General features: G+C 44.5%; 1 protein-coding gene across 2 annotated transcripts in view; it reads right to left on the bottom strand.

Moving 5' to 3' along the window:
- KSR2 (kinase suppressor of ras 2) overlaps positions 1-15,833 on the bottom strand; it is an 868,249-nt gene that overhangs the window by 345,947 nt on the left and 506,469 nt on the right. For both annotated transcript variants that reach the window (XM_063964329.1, XM_063964330.1), the window contains exon 5: positions 12,729-12,907. In XM_063964329.1, the coding sequence (XP_063820399.1) occupies positions 12,729-12,907 (179 nt within the window). The remainder of the gene's footprint in view (positions 1-12,728; positions 12,908-15,833) is intronic.

Below are 15,833 nucleotides of genomic sequence, written 5' to 3'. Positions count from 1 at the left end.
CCAGGGCGCCTTCATGTGGCTTGCAAGAAGCCTGGAACGGCACACTGTAGACAAGTGCAATGCTCCAAAGCTTTCTGGAGCACCCAAGGGACCCTGCGCGGGCAGGCAACCAGCAGCCTATGGAGCTGCTTAGAGCGTCCGATGCAAAGGACTGTACTCTACTTCCTAAAGCCAATGGCTCTGGGTATGACATCACAAAGGCACAGGTTTTGTGGACAGGCCAGCACATGGTGGCATAGAGCTATGTAAAGGCCCTGGTGGGAGATGTACTATTATTATGCTGCTTTAGCTCTTCCTGCTTCATGTCTTATCCAGGTGCAGCAGGAAGCAATTACTCTGAGATGTATTAACGTCTCGGCCGCTAGAGGGGAAAGAAAAAACTCCCCCTTACTGGCGATCCATGCAAAAACCCACAGTCTAGTGCAGATGTGCCATATTATACCTTTTAATCTGCCGCATGCCAAAACACATTGCACCCATGTTTTAATACTTACCTTTCACAAGTCCAGCATCGGATGATGCAGTCTTGGAAAAAATCACTGCCATAATGGCTGCCACACATGCGCAGTAGTAATAAGTCTCCGGAACATGGTGGGCGCTATGTTTCCGGAGACTTGCAAATGCGCAGTAGACTCCAGCACAATGTGAGAGCGTACTGTGCCATGGAGAGGAAGGGGCCTACCCGGAGTCTGCACACGGGCCCCCTCCTCTGTTAAAACACCTCTGGCACAAACATTGTAAGATCTCATGCAGAGCCGGACGGAATAGAAGCTGCCGCAGGCTTGTATATATATCCTGCCAACATGGGAAAAAAACCTATAAGCTGCAAAAGTGCACTTATACGTTTTCAATACCGTGAATGATTTTCCATAACCATGCAATAATACAATAGTATGGCAATGGCCAAATCGGTAGATATTTGCAGATAACGTAGCGAAAGTGATTTTTACAACGCTGCCTTCATACATACCGATGTTATTTGTATAGATGTAGCAACTGTCATCTATCCCACGATGCATACGCACGTGCGCACTGATCGGGGGAGCAAATTGTCACAGCAGGGTGTGTACAGTCGCACCCATGGTTATCGCACCCACAGTTAGACAATACAATGTCTATGGGCCGTGGGTGCGATTGTACACACGTGCCCGTGGCTATTCACACCCTGGATAAGGCTGGCTACATCTGTGTCAATAAGCACTGGTTATAGCGCATTTGACACTTGCCATCTCTTCTTACTTCTTCCCCACTGTCTGGAACAATTTGTGCAAGTGTCATTTGCAATACAAACAAATCTGGTGACTTTTTGGGAGGTTGAATACTTTTGCAAGCCACTGTATATTGGGCCTAATTCAGACCTGATCGCAGCAGCAAATTTGTTTGCAAATGGGCAAAACCATGGGGGTCATTCCGAGTTGTTCGCTCTGTATTTTTTTTCGCATCGCAGCGATTTTCCGCTTAGTGCGCATGCGCAATGTCCGCAGTGCGACTGCGCCAAGTAAATTTGCTATGCAGTTAGGAATTTTACTCACGGCTTTTTCATCGTTCTGGTGATCGTAGTGTGATTGACAGGAAGTGGGTGTTACTGGGCAGAAACTGGCCGTTTTATGGGTGTGTGCGGAAAAACGCTACCGTTTCTGGGAAAAACGCGGGAGTGGCTGGAGAAACGGGGGAGTGTCTGGGCGAACGCTGGGTGTGTTTGTGACGTAAAACCAGGAACAACAAGCACTGAACTGATCGCAGATGCCGAGTAAGTCTGGAGCTACTCAGAAACTGCTAAGAGAAGTGTAATCGCAATATTGCGAATACGTCGTTCGCAATTTTAAGAAGCTAAGATTCACTCCCAGTAGGCGGCGGCTTAGCGTGAGTAAATCTGCTAAAAGCAGCTTGCGAGCGAACAACTCGGAATGAGGGCCCATGTGCTATGCAGGGGGGGGGCAGATATACTGTAACATGTGCAGAGCGAGTTAGATTTGGGTGGGGTGTGTTCAAACTGAAATCTAAATTGTAGTGTAAAAATAAAGCAGCCAGTATTTACCCTGCTGCACAGAAACAATAGAACCCACACAAATCTAACTCTCTCCGAGTCTGCACGTTATATCCTCCACACCAGTGCACATGGTTTTGCCCATTTGCTAACAAATTTGCTGCTGCGATCAGGTCTGAATTAGGCCCACTGCCACGATGAGTGGGGAGAGAAAATATGTTTTCTTCACCATATGGGATCTGATCTAATCCATCACACTTGGGATGTGGTTTGAGCTTATAGCCCTTAAACTGCAGGACAGTAGATCACACAGGGGCAGATTTATTAAGCCTGGTGAAGTGATAAAGTGGAAGGTGGTAACACACCAGCCAATCAGCTCCTAACTGTCATGTAACAGGCTGGGTTTGAAAAATGACAGGAGCTGAGTGGCTGGTGCGTTATTATCACCTTCCACTTTATCACTACACCAGGCTTAATAAATCTGCCCCAGAGTTTGGTTCTGAAAACCACATCAGATGTGAGGAGCTTTGCAAACTACATATAAAACTGCTGCTTATTTTTGAGCATTCTGGAAAAGAGATTCCATATCTGTAAATTACATTTTTATTGGTATTTGGGTGCATTTTACACTTGTAGATTAATATATTGTAGTACAATACAACAGAATCATATTTCTGCTTCTTCTGAAGTTGAATGAGGAAGGAGATGGAATATTGACAAATATGCCAAATCACTTGAAACTAATACCGCATAATAATCTAATCAGGTTCCCTCTGGCAACCGAGGGGTTCTTGCAAATTCTGTTGTTTTTTTTATCATCCTGCATTTTTGGATTGCTAGGTTTTTTTTTACAGAGCAGTCTGACATCCCACAGCACAACACAGAACCTACCCATGACACAAGTGACGACAGTGATGCTGATTATATTAAATTGCTGATGGAGATCTAGGCTGGCAGTGCCACAGGGAGTGGGATATATCCTTTCTGAGGCTATATATATACATGTATCATCATAACAAACGCTAATTACATAGCAGGAATATGGATGAGTAGCAAAATGTTTTCAGCAGCATCTTTATAGAGGAAGAAAGACTTTTGTCTGTTCAAAACAGTGGTACATTTTGATAACTTAAATGCAATGCTAAAACACACACACACACACACACACACACACACACACACACACACACACACACACACACACACACACACACACACACACACACACACACACACACACACACACACACACACACACACACACCATACTTGCCTGCCTGACCCTCTCCATGAGGGAGAAAATGCTCTGTTCCTGGACTTTCCTGGTAATGTATGATTGCCATCACCTGTGGTGAGCTAGTTAATTGATAAGAAAGGTGTTTCACCACAGTCAGGTCAGAAAGGCGAGTATGACTGACACACACACACCTATATGATTTACTGCATGGATCCTTAGTGTATGCTAACACAGTAGTTTATGACCCCCCCCCCCCCATCACCAAGCAGCAACATGTGGGGGGGATACATAGTATAAGAGGGGGGAACACGTAGCATACATTGCAAATATTACACGTATGAGTTCATACTGCACATTGCAAGTGTACGATAGACTCAACATCTTAGACATATTATAAATGTTAGACTTTTAATATATTGTTCAGCTGGTGGACAGCTAGTGGGAAGAAGCTTTTAATGGATCTGGTCGACTCTGCGAAAATGGACCTGTAGCATCTGCCTGATGGAAGCGATTCAACTAGTTTGTGACCTGTGTGCTGCATATCTGCCACGATTTTCTCCGCTCGCTTCCTGACCCTTGACTGGTATAATTCCTGGACGGGAGGGAGGTCAGCCCCATCCATCTTTTCAGCTGTCCTCACCACCCTGTGCAGCCTCCGTCTGTCACTCTCATTGGCAGCTCCATACCAGACTGTGATTGAGGAACATAGGACCGATTCTACGACCGCTGTGTAGAAGATGAGCAGCAGCTTCTGTGGGATGTTGAATTTCCTGAGGTTTCTCAGAAAGAACATCCGCTGCTGGGCCTTCTTTATGACAGTGATTATGTTGGGTCCCCATTTGTGGTCTCGGGAAATTTTTGACCCTAGGAATTTGAAGAAGTCGACCCACCGGTATTTCAACAGAGGTGATTGCAATCATAACTTAAGAAGGAAGCCCAGGTAGAGAGCATTTTGTCCCTTTTGGAATGGGTCATATATGGATTGTGTATCTTAAATTTAAGCCAATGGTATATATTAGATTTAATTGTTTAATAATGCTTGGGTACTGTTTGTAGTGCCACCTAATTGAAAGACAACTATTATATATAATATTCTTGTAATGGAATAAAGACAACTTAAACTTAAAATAAAAAAAATAAAAAATGTATAATTTATCTTGTTACATGCAAGAATAGCAGCAGCCTTTGAACTACTTACACACTGGGACAGGACTCAGGAGGACTGTGTGTGTCTGTGTTTCTCCAGACCCTAATTAGATAACAGATTACAAAGAACCCAGGCAACCAGGTGGGGAGAAGGAGAAGCTCTGATCCCTGTGTCACTTACAGCTGTCTCCATCCTCCTTTCACTCATCTGGTCAGAAAGCTCCGTCAGTAGCTCATGAAACCTGATACTAGTGATGTCAGTGTGCCCTGGTCCCCCCTGGTCAGGTACAGTATCTTCTGTCCCCTCTCCCCCCCCTTCCCCCAAATATTTGTGAGGCCCCAGTCAAAGTAATGGGTCGCGGGGCGCAGTGCGGCCACCATCTTCAGTTAATACAGGCAGTGTCATGATGGAGATAATACTTTTTTCAGCTGCACCACCTCCTCCCTCCTCACAGACTTTCTCCACCTACTGTATCTCCAGGGCCCTACTCCCCCATGCACCCAGTTCCAGCTCCTACAGTTTGTCGCTAGTTACTGTGGTCTGGCCCAGGGCCGGTGCTAGGGTGTTCGGCGCCCCCCTGCAAACTATAAATTTGCGCCCTCCCATATTCCTTTGGCGCGCGCCAGGAAAAGGGGTGTGGTCTCACAAGGGGCATGGCAACACAATAGTACCCCCATTTAAAATTATGCCAAAATGTAGCACAATCTTATTTATCTTATACGTAATGCCCCACCCGTAGTAGTAGCGTCCTTATGCATAATGCCCCCCCCCAGTAGTATTAGCGTCCTTATACATAATGCCTCCCCAGTAGTAGTAGCGTCCTTATACGTAATGCCTCCACCAGTAGTAGTAGCGTCCTTATACGTAGTGCACTCCAAGTAGTAGTAGCGCCCTTATACATAATGCCCCTTCCAGTAGTAGTAGCGTCCTTACACGTAATGGCCCCCCCAGTAGTAGTAGCATCCTTATACGTAATGCCCCCCAGTAGTAGTAGCGTCCTTATACGTAGTGCACTCCAAGTAGTAGTAGCGTGCTTATACGTAGTGCACCCCCAGTAGTAGTAGCGTCCTTATACGTAATGGCCCCCCCAGTAGTAGTAGTGTCCTTATACATAATACCCCCCCAGTAGTAGTAGCGTCCGTATACGTAATGGCCCCCCCAGTAGTAGTAGTGTCCTTACATGTGATGCCCCCCCAGTAGTAGTAGTGTCCTTACATGTGATGCCCCCCCAGTAGTAGTAGCGTCGTTATACGTAATTCCCCCCCTGTAGTGGCGTCCTTATACGTAATGCCCCCCCCCCCAGTAGTAGTAGTGTCGTTATACATAATGCCCCCCCTGTAGTAGCGTCCTTATACGTAATGCCGCCCCTGTAGTAGTAGCGTCATTATATGTAATGCCCCCCCTGTAGTTGCGTCCTTACACGTAATGCACCCCCCCAGTAGTTGCGTCCATAAAGCACGTGCGCACACACACAATTCACACATATAGACACACACATACACACCCACCATATATATATACACACACACACACACACACACACACACACACACACACACACACACACACATTTCTCTGTCACCCTCCACTTACCTAAGCCACTGTCTCCCTCAGTACAGCACTGAAGCAGCCTGGTCCGTGTAGCTCCGCCCCCTCTGTCCCGTTTAGCTCCGCCCATTCCGGTCCGTGTAGCTCCGCCCCCTCCTTTGATATGTGCCGAGCCACTCTGCCACTGACACACAGGTGAGGGGAAGGGGGGACTGGGCTTTTCATGCTGCCAGCGCCGCACAGCAGCTGGCAGCAGCATGCAGCAGCAGCAGCAGTGGGGTCAGGACGGCGCAGCAGGGAAGGGAGGCAAAGCAGGGTGAGCGCCTCTCCCTCCCAGCGCCTCCCTGCACTGCATCCCTTCGCTGAGCGGGTAGCGCCGGGCCTGGTCTGGCCCCTCCTCTGGGGTTATCCTTGTGCCTTTCTCATCTCCAGCTTCATATGTTCTTAACCTCTTCCAACTCCTCCCACCCCATTCCCTCGTGGCACCCAGGGGTGTAGCGAGGGTGGCTCTGGTGGAGCGCGAGCTCCAGGCGCCGGAAATTTTGAAAGCGCTCCATAGACCAGAAGGAGGAGGAGCAGAGGAGGCGCACACTGACTCGGACTCATATCCTAGATCGGGAACAGGGCAGGCAGAGGCGACAGCAGGAGGCACAGCCAGCCAGCATATGTTGGAGCTCTCCTTGCCCCCTCTAGCTGCTACAGAGCAGCTATTTCTGCCCCTTAGGCAATTCTGGGACATTATTTTCATTGAGAAATTGGGAGATTATCAGATCTGAGGAGGGGGTCAGTTTTGGGGCATTATTTTAATTGAGAGATTGGGGGCGATTATCAGTTCTGTGGGAGGTCACATTTGGGGCATTATTTGCATTAAGGCATTGGGGGGTTGTGAGGTCAGGTCAGTCGGTGCATACATAGTGTTTTTAATTTATTTGAATGAAAAATGTAAATAATTGAATACAGCTACTGGCTCTACTGTGGTGTAACGTGTATGAGGGGATCTACCATGGCATAACATGTATAAGGGGCTTTACCATGGTGTAATGTGTATAAGGCGCTCTACTGTGGCATAATATGTATAAGGAACTCTACTGTGGCATAATATGTTTAAGCAGCTCTTCTGTGTGGTATATCATGTATAAGCAGCTCTTCTCTGTGGTTTAATGTTTATAAGCAGCTCTACTTTGGCGTAACGTGTATAAGCAGCTCTACTGTGTAATGTGAGTAACGGACACTCCTGTGCAATGTAAGTGAATTGGTCCTATTATGTGGCCAGTGCCACGCCCCAATATTTTAGTTGCGCGTGTTCGGCACACACTGTCCTTATTTTATAAGTGGGGCACCCAAAGGAATTTTTTGCAATGAGCTCTACAAGGTCTAGAACGGACCCTGTCATCAATTTTAATAGTGTTTTAAATAGTGTTTCTTTTCAAATGTAACATGCTATCACATGTTGGCCAGGCCCCCAATTCAGTACAGGGGAGAGAGGCGCCAATACATGCCCTTGCTCCGGGCACCATGGCACCTAGCTACACCTCTGGTGGCACCCCATGACCTTCCCCCATTTTCAGTGGTGGCTGAAAAGTACCCTGTAAAGTCTCATTATCTTCCATGCACAGCCTCAGCCAGGGTGTGAGCTATGAGTGAATCCTGTCATTTCTTCCTCTACATAAAGTCACTCACATGTTACAGTTATGGTTTTGCGGCATATTTATTATACACATTTTGTGTGAAATCCCCCGAAAAACTGAGACCATAAAATGTAAATATCTCCTGAAAGTATTACAGGGGTGCTGCAGCAGATATCAAAGGTACTGTATCTGTTGCGCTTTCTGTTTCCCACCTCTGTCATCTGGTAGGTGGTATTGCGGTAAGTCCAGCTGCTCTTGAGGGGGCAACATTCAGCAATTTAGGGGCACCAAAATGAGATTATATCTTGCCACCACCCAACCAAAAAGGTTGTGCCGCCCCTGGAAACCTCTGATTTTGGGGAGAAGGTATTTTTAAAAATATGCAATAATATCCAATACTTGAGCTTTACCCTATATCTTAGTCCTCTGTACTGTATGTTTGTTTCTGATGTGGGCGTTAATACTACACTTAAGTCTTTAGGTAGCTGAACCATTTAATTGTATGGAGCCAACATGTCAATCTCTTTATGAATCACTGTTAAGAGTGGGAGCACATCAAAGTCCTATATTGCCAGTCATAATAGGTATTACATGAATGCACTCTTCCCACACAACTCTCTCTGCACAAGCCAAAGGCCTGCTTTCAGACACTGTGCAGGTGCAACTCCGACAGTCACATTTAAAGCGTTCCTTTCAATCACTTGATTTTATAGTGCCAGTTCTGCTATGTATTTTGTTAAGATGTCTTACATAAACTGCTGAAGCAAAGTAGTTTCAGATGTCGTCTTGACATTAAATGGAATCATTCAGCATAAACCTTTTCTCAAATGTATGTACATATTAACCACAGTCCTGAGGCTTTTGTAAACTCTACAAAAAGATCTTGTAGTGTGTGCACCCTACAGTACTTTGTCAGGTTACATAAAGAATACCCATGGCAGCATCTAGTGAGAGGATTTTAGAAATATCTGCTCATGTGAACTGAATTGTCGTACACCTACATTTCACAGGTGGGTGGAAGCAAATGTAGAACAGCAATGAAAATAAATACAAATACAACTTTTATCTGTCACACTACCTTTTAATTAAATTAATAAAAATGTGCATACTGTAGCTGTTCATGTTTCATTTTCTGACATCACAGTATATACTTGTGCACAGCCACACGTTAGAAAAATTGACCTATTTATTAAGGTCCGCATTTATGCCACATTAATATCAGTTCGTAGAGATGACAGAACAATTAATGTGGCTAGTTATTATTGAAGCCATGCCAGGGCAGCAAGTATGATAACAGGATGCCCCAGTGATGACTTTCCCCCAGTAAAAGCCCCTCACCAGTTGATTCTCGTGGCAGTGAAGATGATGTTTGTGCTGGGTATTCCCGACCATTGGGCCATGAAGGCACACAGTGCTGCTGCTATAATGGAGTTTGAACATCCCTCTCCTGCAAACTGTAGCCTATAGTCCATATTGACTAATACTATCTGAATATGGCTATGGTTAGGTTTAGCCAAGTCCACAGTCCCAATTACTGCACTATGTTACTGAGGGGGCTAGTCAGAGTTGGTTGTAGATTTTGCAATCTAAGCAAAATCTGCAACCACTAAAACCACATTCTGGGGGCCACCCAGCACAGGGCAAAGCCACCCAGCATGTGTGTGCATCACAAAAACCACTGCCTGCACAGCATGGTTGCATATGCAGGGGTACCGTCAACATGTTTCCACTTCCAAAAAACACAGGCGATGTCATCCAGCCACAAACCAGAAATTAGAACCCTGTCATACACCACAAGCGCTAAAGAAGAATATCACCATAACGTTCCTTTTTGGACCAGGAGATGGGCTCTATTCTTCTGAGTAGAGTCTTCAATTTAGTTCAATACAAATATGGGATTTCTCAGATGTTGATATCATAGAAGACAAAAAATGGCGAGAACAAACCAATGTGTAGTACATACAATCAGGATTTGTTTTCAATCATACAGTGTCATAAGATGGATAACACCAATATGTCCCACTACTATTCTCCGATTTAATTATAGACCACCTCTAAGTTTCCTTTTTTGGGGTCAATTTCTTTTTAGGGTTATAAAGCCCCTGGAGTAATCTGCTAAAGTTCCAATCAAACTGGGGGAAACTTTATCACAGTTTTCTGGGGAAGGCAGATGATGCGTACCCCAACACTCACACTCTGTGTGCTGCTGACAAACATATAAAGGTATCTTTCGCTCTTTCAGCAATAGAGGTGATCCACTAAACGCGTACCCCAACTCACGATTTGGAAGGCTTTATAACTCCTATAAAGGTATCTTTGGGTATCTCCTTGGAGGTCTCGGTAGGGAGTCTCTGATGTGGTCTCCAGAGTGACAATCACACATAGAAAAATAAAAAACAGCCAATGTGTAGGAGGTTCCACTAATTTCAATATGGTGTGTAGGGTATCTCTAATGAATATTTAAATAGACATAGAGTGTACCCCACTTACACATGTATAGGGAACTTTACGCATATAATGGTTTCTTTCTTGTTAGACATACACCAGGCTGACACAAAATTTCAGGGATGAACGATCGATGCGTACCCCAACACTCACACTCAGGCAATCGGTTAGAAGCATATAAGGGTATCTTTTACTCTTCTAAGTATCAAATTGGTGATCATTCAATATGGCGTACCCCAACTCACGGTTTATTGTGGCGAAGGACTCTTATCAAGGTATCTTTGGACTCCCGGTAGAGGATGAGGTTTGTGTACTAGGACAGGTTTAGTTCCATTAACCCCAAAAAAAATGAAAAAATAGCAGGGCTCATACCAGACTTTAGATAAAAAAGTTTAACAAATTTTATTTAACAGTACAAGTGAAAGGCTATGTGCAGGAACAACCCCGCATGACAGTATCACAAGGAGAAAAATGTGGAATTAAAAATCGGCAAAGAGAGATGATTGACTCTTGCAAAAAAAATAAAAAAAATATTTTTAAAAGAAAAAAATCAACAATTAAAAAGGTATCAGAAAATCCGGATAAAAAGTGGCTACTCACACTCCAATTTGTCGTGTGAGTAGCCACTTTTTATCCGGATTTTCTGATACCTTTTTAATTGTTGATTTTTTTCTTTTAAAAATAATTTTTTTATTTTTTTTGCAAGAGTCAATCATCTCTCTTTGCCGATTTTTAATTCCACATTTTTCTCCTTGTGATACTGTCATGCGGGGTTGTTCCTGCACATAGCCTTTCACTTGTACTGTTAAATAAAATTTGTTAAACTTTTTTATCTAAAGTCTGGTATGAGCCCTGCTATTTTTTCATTTTTTTGGGGGTTAATGGAACTAAACCTGTCCTAGTACACAAACCTCATCCTCTACCGGGAGTCCAAAGATACCTTGATAAGAGTCCTTCGCCACAATAAACCGTGAGTTGGGGTACGCCATATTGAATGATCACCAATTTGATACTTAGAAGAGTAAAAGATACCCTTATATGCTTCTAACCGATTGCCTGAGTGTGAGTGTTGGGGTACGCATCGATCGTTCATCCCTGAAATTTTGTGTCAGCCTGGTGTATGTCTAACAAGAAAGAAACCATTATATGCGTAAAGTTCCCTATACATGTGTAAGTGGGGTACACTCTATGTCTATTTAAATATTCATTAGAGATACCCTACACACCATATTGAAATTAGTGGAACCTCCTACACATTGGCTGTTTTTTATTTTTCTATGTGTGATTGTCACTCTGGAGACCACATCAGAGACTCCCTACCGAGACCTCCAAGGAGATACCCAAAGATACCTTTATAGGAGTTATAAAGCCTTCCAAATCGTGAGTTGGGGTACGCGTTTAGTGGATCACCTCTATTGCTGAAAGAGCGAAAGATACCTTTATATGTTTGTCAGCAGCACACAGAGTGTGAGTGTTGGGGTACGCATCATCTGCCTTCCCCAGAAAACTGTGATAAAGTTTCCCCCAGTTTGATTGGAACTTTAGCAGATTACTCCAGGGGCTTTATAACCCTAAAAAGAAATTGACCCCAAAAAAGGAAACTTAGAGGTGGTCTATAATTAAATCGGAGAATAGTAGTGGGACATATTGGTGTTATCCATCTTATGACACTGTATGATTGAAAACAAATCCTGATTGTATGTACTACACATTGGTTTGTTCTCGCCATTTTTTGTCTTCTATGATATCAACATCTGAGAAATCCCATATTTGTATTGAACTAAATTGAAGACTCTACTCAGAAGAATAGAGCCCATCTCCTGGTCCAAAAAGGAACGTTATGGTGATATTCTTCTTTAGCGCTTGTGGTGTATGACAGGGTTCTAATTTCTGGTTTGTGTATTTGCGTTTTAAATGTGGTGACATTTATTCAGAGTCCTGTTACATCTAAGCAGCTTAGCGCCAGCTGAACCACCCCCACAATTCTTGTTTATATCGATGTCATCCAGCCGCCTCGAAAATGACCATGACACACCTGCATTTCCTGCTCTCCCACCCCCAACGCTACGTCGCCGCCCCCGGATGCCTATCACCTGTCAATCACTATGCAATCCCATCCTTCCAGAATGTGATTGCATAGTGAAGGGTCACACATGCGTATTGTGGCTACAGTGCATGCGCAGTTGACTGAAAATTGCCTGTTTTTGGTCAACTGCAGTCAGGTCTGAATAGCCCCCTGAATGCAGGAGACTTCTGTGACATCTTCTGCAATCAAATTTTTGCAAAGAGGAGGGATACTTAAATCATTCCCGAACGATTTCTGTGGGAGAAAGCATTAATAAAAATAACCAACTGAGCGGTTTACACTACAACTGCACATTACTGCCCACTGTATAAGCTAGTTAATTACATATATAGAGGGCCAGTAAGACCTGGCCGCTGATGCGGGTCGCAGCGCAGTTTGTCAATGGCGGCAAACAGCGCATGCGCAGTGGCAGTAAAGTGGATGCGCAGACACACAGGTTGCATTACCGATAGATGCGACCACAATGTGACTGACAGCGGCGAGCGTTTGCGGGGTGGCATTGGGGGGGTCGGGTCACTAGCACACCTGTCTACATAACTGTAAAGTTCAGTGAGACTACTATATTGTACCATACAGATATGGGTATACTCAATACCGATTGGTAAATAGCCAACAGTGAAACTGTGCCTTTAGTTACAATGCAGACTTACTTGCAGAAGCAGGTTCAGTATGAACAGGGGGAGTAGAAGGGAGGAAAGATGGGTAGCCCACAAAGAAAGAACGTAGGGAGCGTTCGGACAGAAGAGGAGAGCGCTGCGATGGAATATTCTCACAGCTACCCACACTGTTGTGTATCTTGAGGTTCAAAGGCTTGTTCTTTTTCTTTGTTCTAGGAGATAGACAGAGGAGGGAATATAAAAAAGAAAAGGAAATAAGTAAAAGTAATGTCAGTTTAATTGTTAGTAAAAGCTATAGAGGAACTGTTAGTTATAAGCAAGCTTAGCAACATTAATAACATATTATACAAACATGTTTTATAAAAAATGTATATAATAAAAAAAGGCTTTTCCTAATTAAAAAGTAAAGCCATTTTCACACTTGTACATTAGGCCAATAATAAACATAAAACACATTATGTATTAAGTTGAAATAAATGTGTCTCTCGTGTCTGTTAAAATCTTTGAAGGGCAACTATTGCTGGCAGTGAGGTGGCTTAGTACACGCATGAGATGGTCCATTGTATGGGCGTGTTTTGTACGTGGGTGAATAGTTACCTACCCTCCTGCATTCTGCGGGGCAGGGCCATCTTAACTGCAGTGTAGGCCCCTGGGCAAAGCAATGCACTAGGGCCCCTACCCATCCTACAGCGGTAGTGGTGGGAGATGCTATCAGTAATGTCCCGCAGGCAGTAGGGCGTGTTCTATCTTCCGCTCAGCATGTAGGACCTGGAGCAGTAATTTCTGCTTATTACTCCTTTACTGCACAGCAGGGCCGTGCTGTCAGGGGAGGAACATCCCTGCTGTGCAGTGAAGGACTAATTACTCGCTGCGCTCGCTACGCTGCGGGCTCGGTGGTTCGCTGCGCTTGCCACACTTTTATATTCTCTCTCTATGGGTGTCGTGGACACCCACAGAGGGAGAATATGTCAGGATTGTTGCGGTCGGGATTGTGAATTGTGGCGGTCAGGATCCCGGCGTCGGTATTCTGAGTGCCGAGATCCCAACAGCCAGGATCTTAACTGGGTCCTATATATATATATATATAGTGCAGAAGGGCAGGAGCATTAGGCTGAATGAAGGGGCCCCGATACATGACTTCCAGGGTGGTAGAGGGTGTTTAATACACAGGGGCGGTGTGGATAGTGAAGTGGGCTTAATATTCATAATTTTCCAGTGGGAGGGCAGCTTGCTTGACTGCAGATATCTCCTGTTCCTGGAAATAGAATACTTATCTTTCAATGGGATAAAAAGCTAGAGAGTTCCACCCTTCCGGAGGTACTGGGGACTTGGGTATCAGAGTTCAGGAGCCAGAGCAATCTACCGACAAAAACTGCATACTAGGCGTGTGGAGCTGGAGCAGGGACCAGCTGCTGGAAGGCTGATTTCTCTGGTTCTGGGCACAGTAGAGACAAGCTGCCAGTGTCCTCCGAAAGGGGAGAGTCCCAGCTTTTGGAATACACCCTCAGAAAAACATGTCAGACAGAACCCAAGATAATCTGTCTGGGAAGTGCAATTAACAGGCTTGGATGGGGACCACTGCTTAGAAGTCGGATATCTCTGGTTCCCCAGGGCCGATTTTCAAAAATCTGGTATCCCTGGAAAAAGGGGACCCTCATCAATCAGCCTAGGGCCCTTAGACTCCTGGGGCCCTTGGGCAAGTGCCCACTGAGCCCATACAACTAGATGTCCTTACTGCGGGGGATTCCCTGAAATAGTAGCAATCTCCCTGACTCCCTGAATAGTCCATAAATCTCCCTGATTGCACCTTATTCCTATTATGCAGCTGTTACAATCTTGGGGGGAAAAAGAAACCAGAGATACATACATTCAAATGAGCTCGTCAGTGCCATTTCCCTGCATTGGTTATAAGGCACAATGATCCCTATGGCTACATGCATTTTAAATAAGGTTTCTAGTGGCCACTTACAGTATAAGGAACTTCTTGTAAAACATAATACAAGAACAAATACTGAAGAATATCAGAGTCTTTTCTTCAACAAGTAGATCTTACTAACTTTTAGGGCTCATATACATTTGATGTAAGTCATTTTTATCACACGCCTCTCAGATGTAGCAGTACACGCCCGCACTGATAGGTGTTACTTTCACAATCTCCCTGAAATGCTTTTTCAAAAGTAGGTAAGTATACGTGGGGGTGTCGGTCATAGTAGTTGTGAGTACACAGACACTCACCCGCTCACACAGGAGGTCGTACTCAGATGGAGACACTGCACCTACAGTACGGTTGGTGCATGGTGTGATGGAGTGACCAAAGGTGCGTGTAAAGATGCAGCAGTCGGTATTACAGCGTGTACATATGCTGAGAGTGGGTGTCTCAGCCCTTGCACACTCAGACACACAGATGTACACAAGGGAAGGACTTTTTATCAGCATTCCCATAAAGTCACAGGCAGGCAACCACTAATAGGCACAGGTGCCAGAGCTTCTCTGTCCATCTCCGAATCAACCACAGTACTGTATGTTGACAATAAATCCAATATAATTATAATAATAATAATTATCATTATTATTATTATTAGTTATTTATATATCGCACACATATTCCGCAGTGCTTTAGAGTGAGAATATTTGGCCATTCACATCAGTCTCTGCCCCAGTGGAGCTTACAATCTATATTCCCTACCACATGTACTCGCACACACATTTATACTACGGTTAATTTTGTTGGGATACAATTAATCTACCAGTATATTTTTGGATTGTGGAAGGCAACCAGATTACCCGAGGGAAACCCACGCAAGTACGGGGAGAATATACAAACTCCACACAGTTATGGCCATGGTGGGATTTGAACCCATGACCCAGTGCTGTGAGGCAGTAATGCTAACCATTACACCATCTGTACTGCCGCACAAATAATAAAAGGCGAATGTTTCTCCTCACCTCTATGGGGGGGAATTATTGTGTTTTGCATGCCAATGGTCAAAGGATGGCGCCAACGGTGCAATTCAAGTGTTGCTCCGTTCAGGCGCTGACATTACTGTTATGTTGTTCCGTCATTTTGTCAGGCTGGTCACTAGTTATATAATCAAATGTGATGTCTTTGACGTCATTTATTTGTATTTTAATACTTTA

The sequence above is a fragment of the Pseudophryne corroboree genome, chromosome 1, assembly GCF_028390025.1.
Source record: "Pseudophryne corroboree isolate aPseCor3 chromosome 1, aPseCor3.hap2, whole genome shotgun sequence".
Lineage (NCBI taxonomy): Eukaryota > Metazoa > Chordata > Amphibia > Anura > Myobatrachidae > Pseudophryne > Pseudophryne corroboree.
The sequence above is the reverse complement of the archived record's forward strand: the minus strand, read 5'-3'. Positions and strand labels throughout refer to the sequence as shown.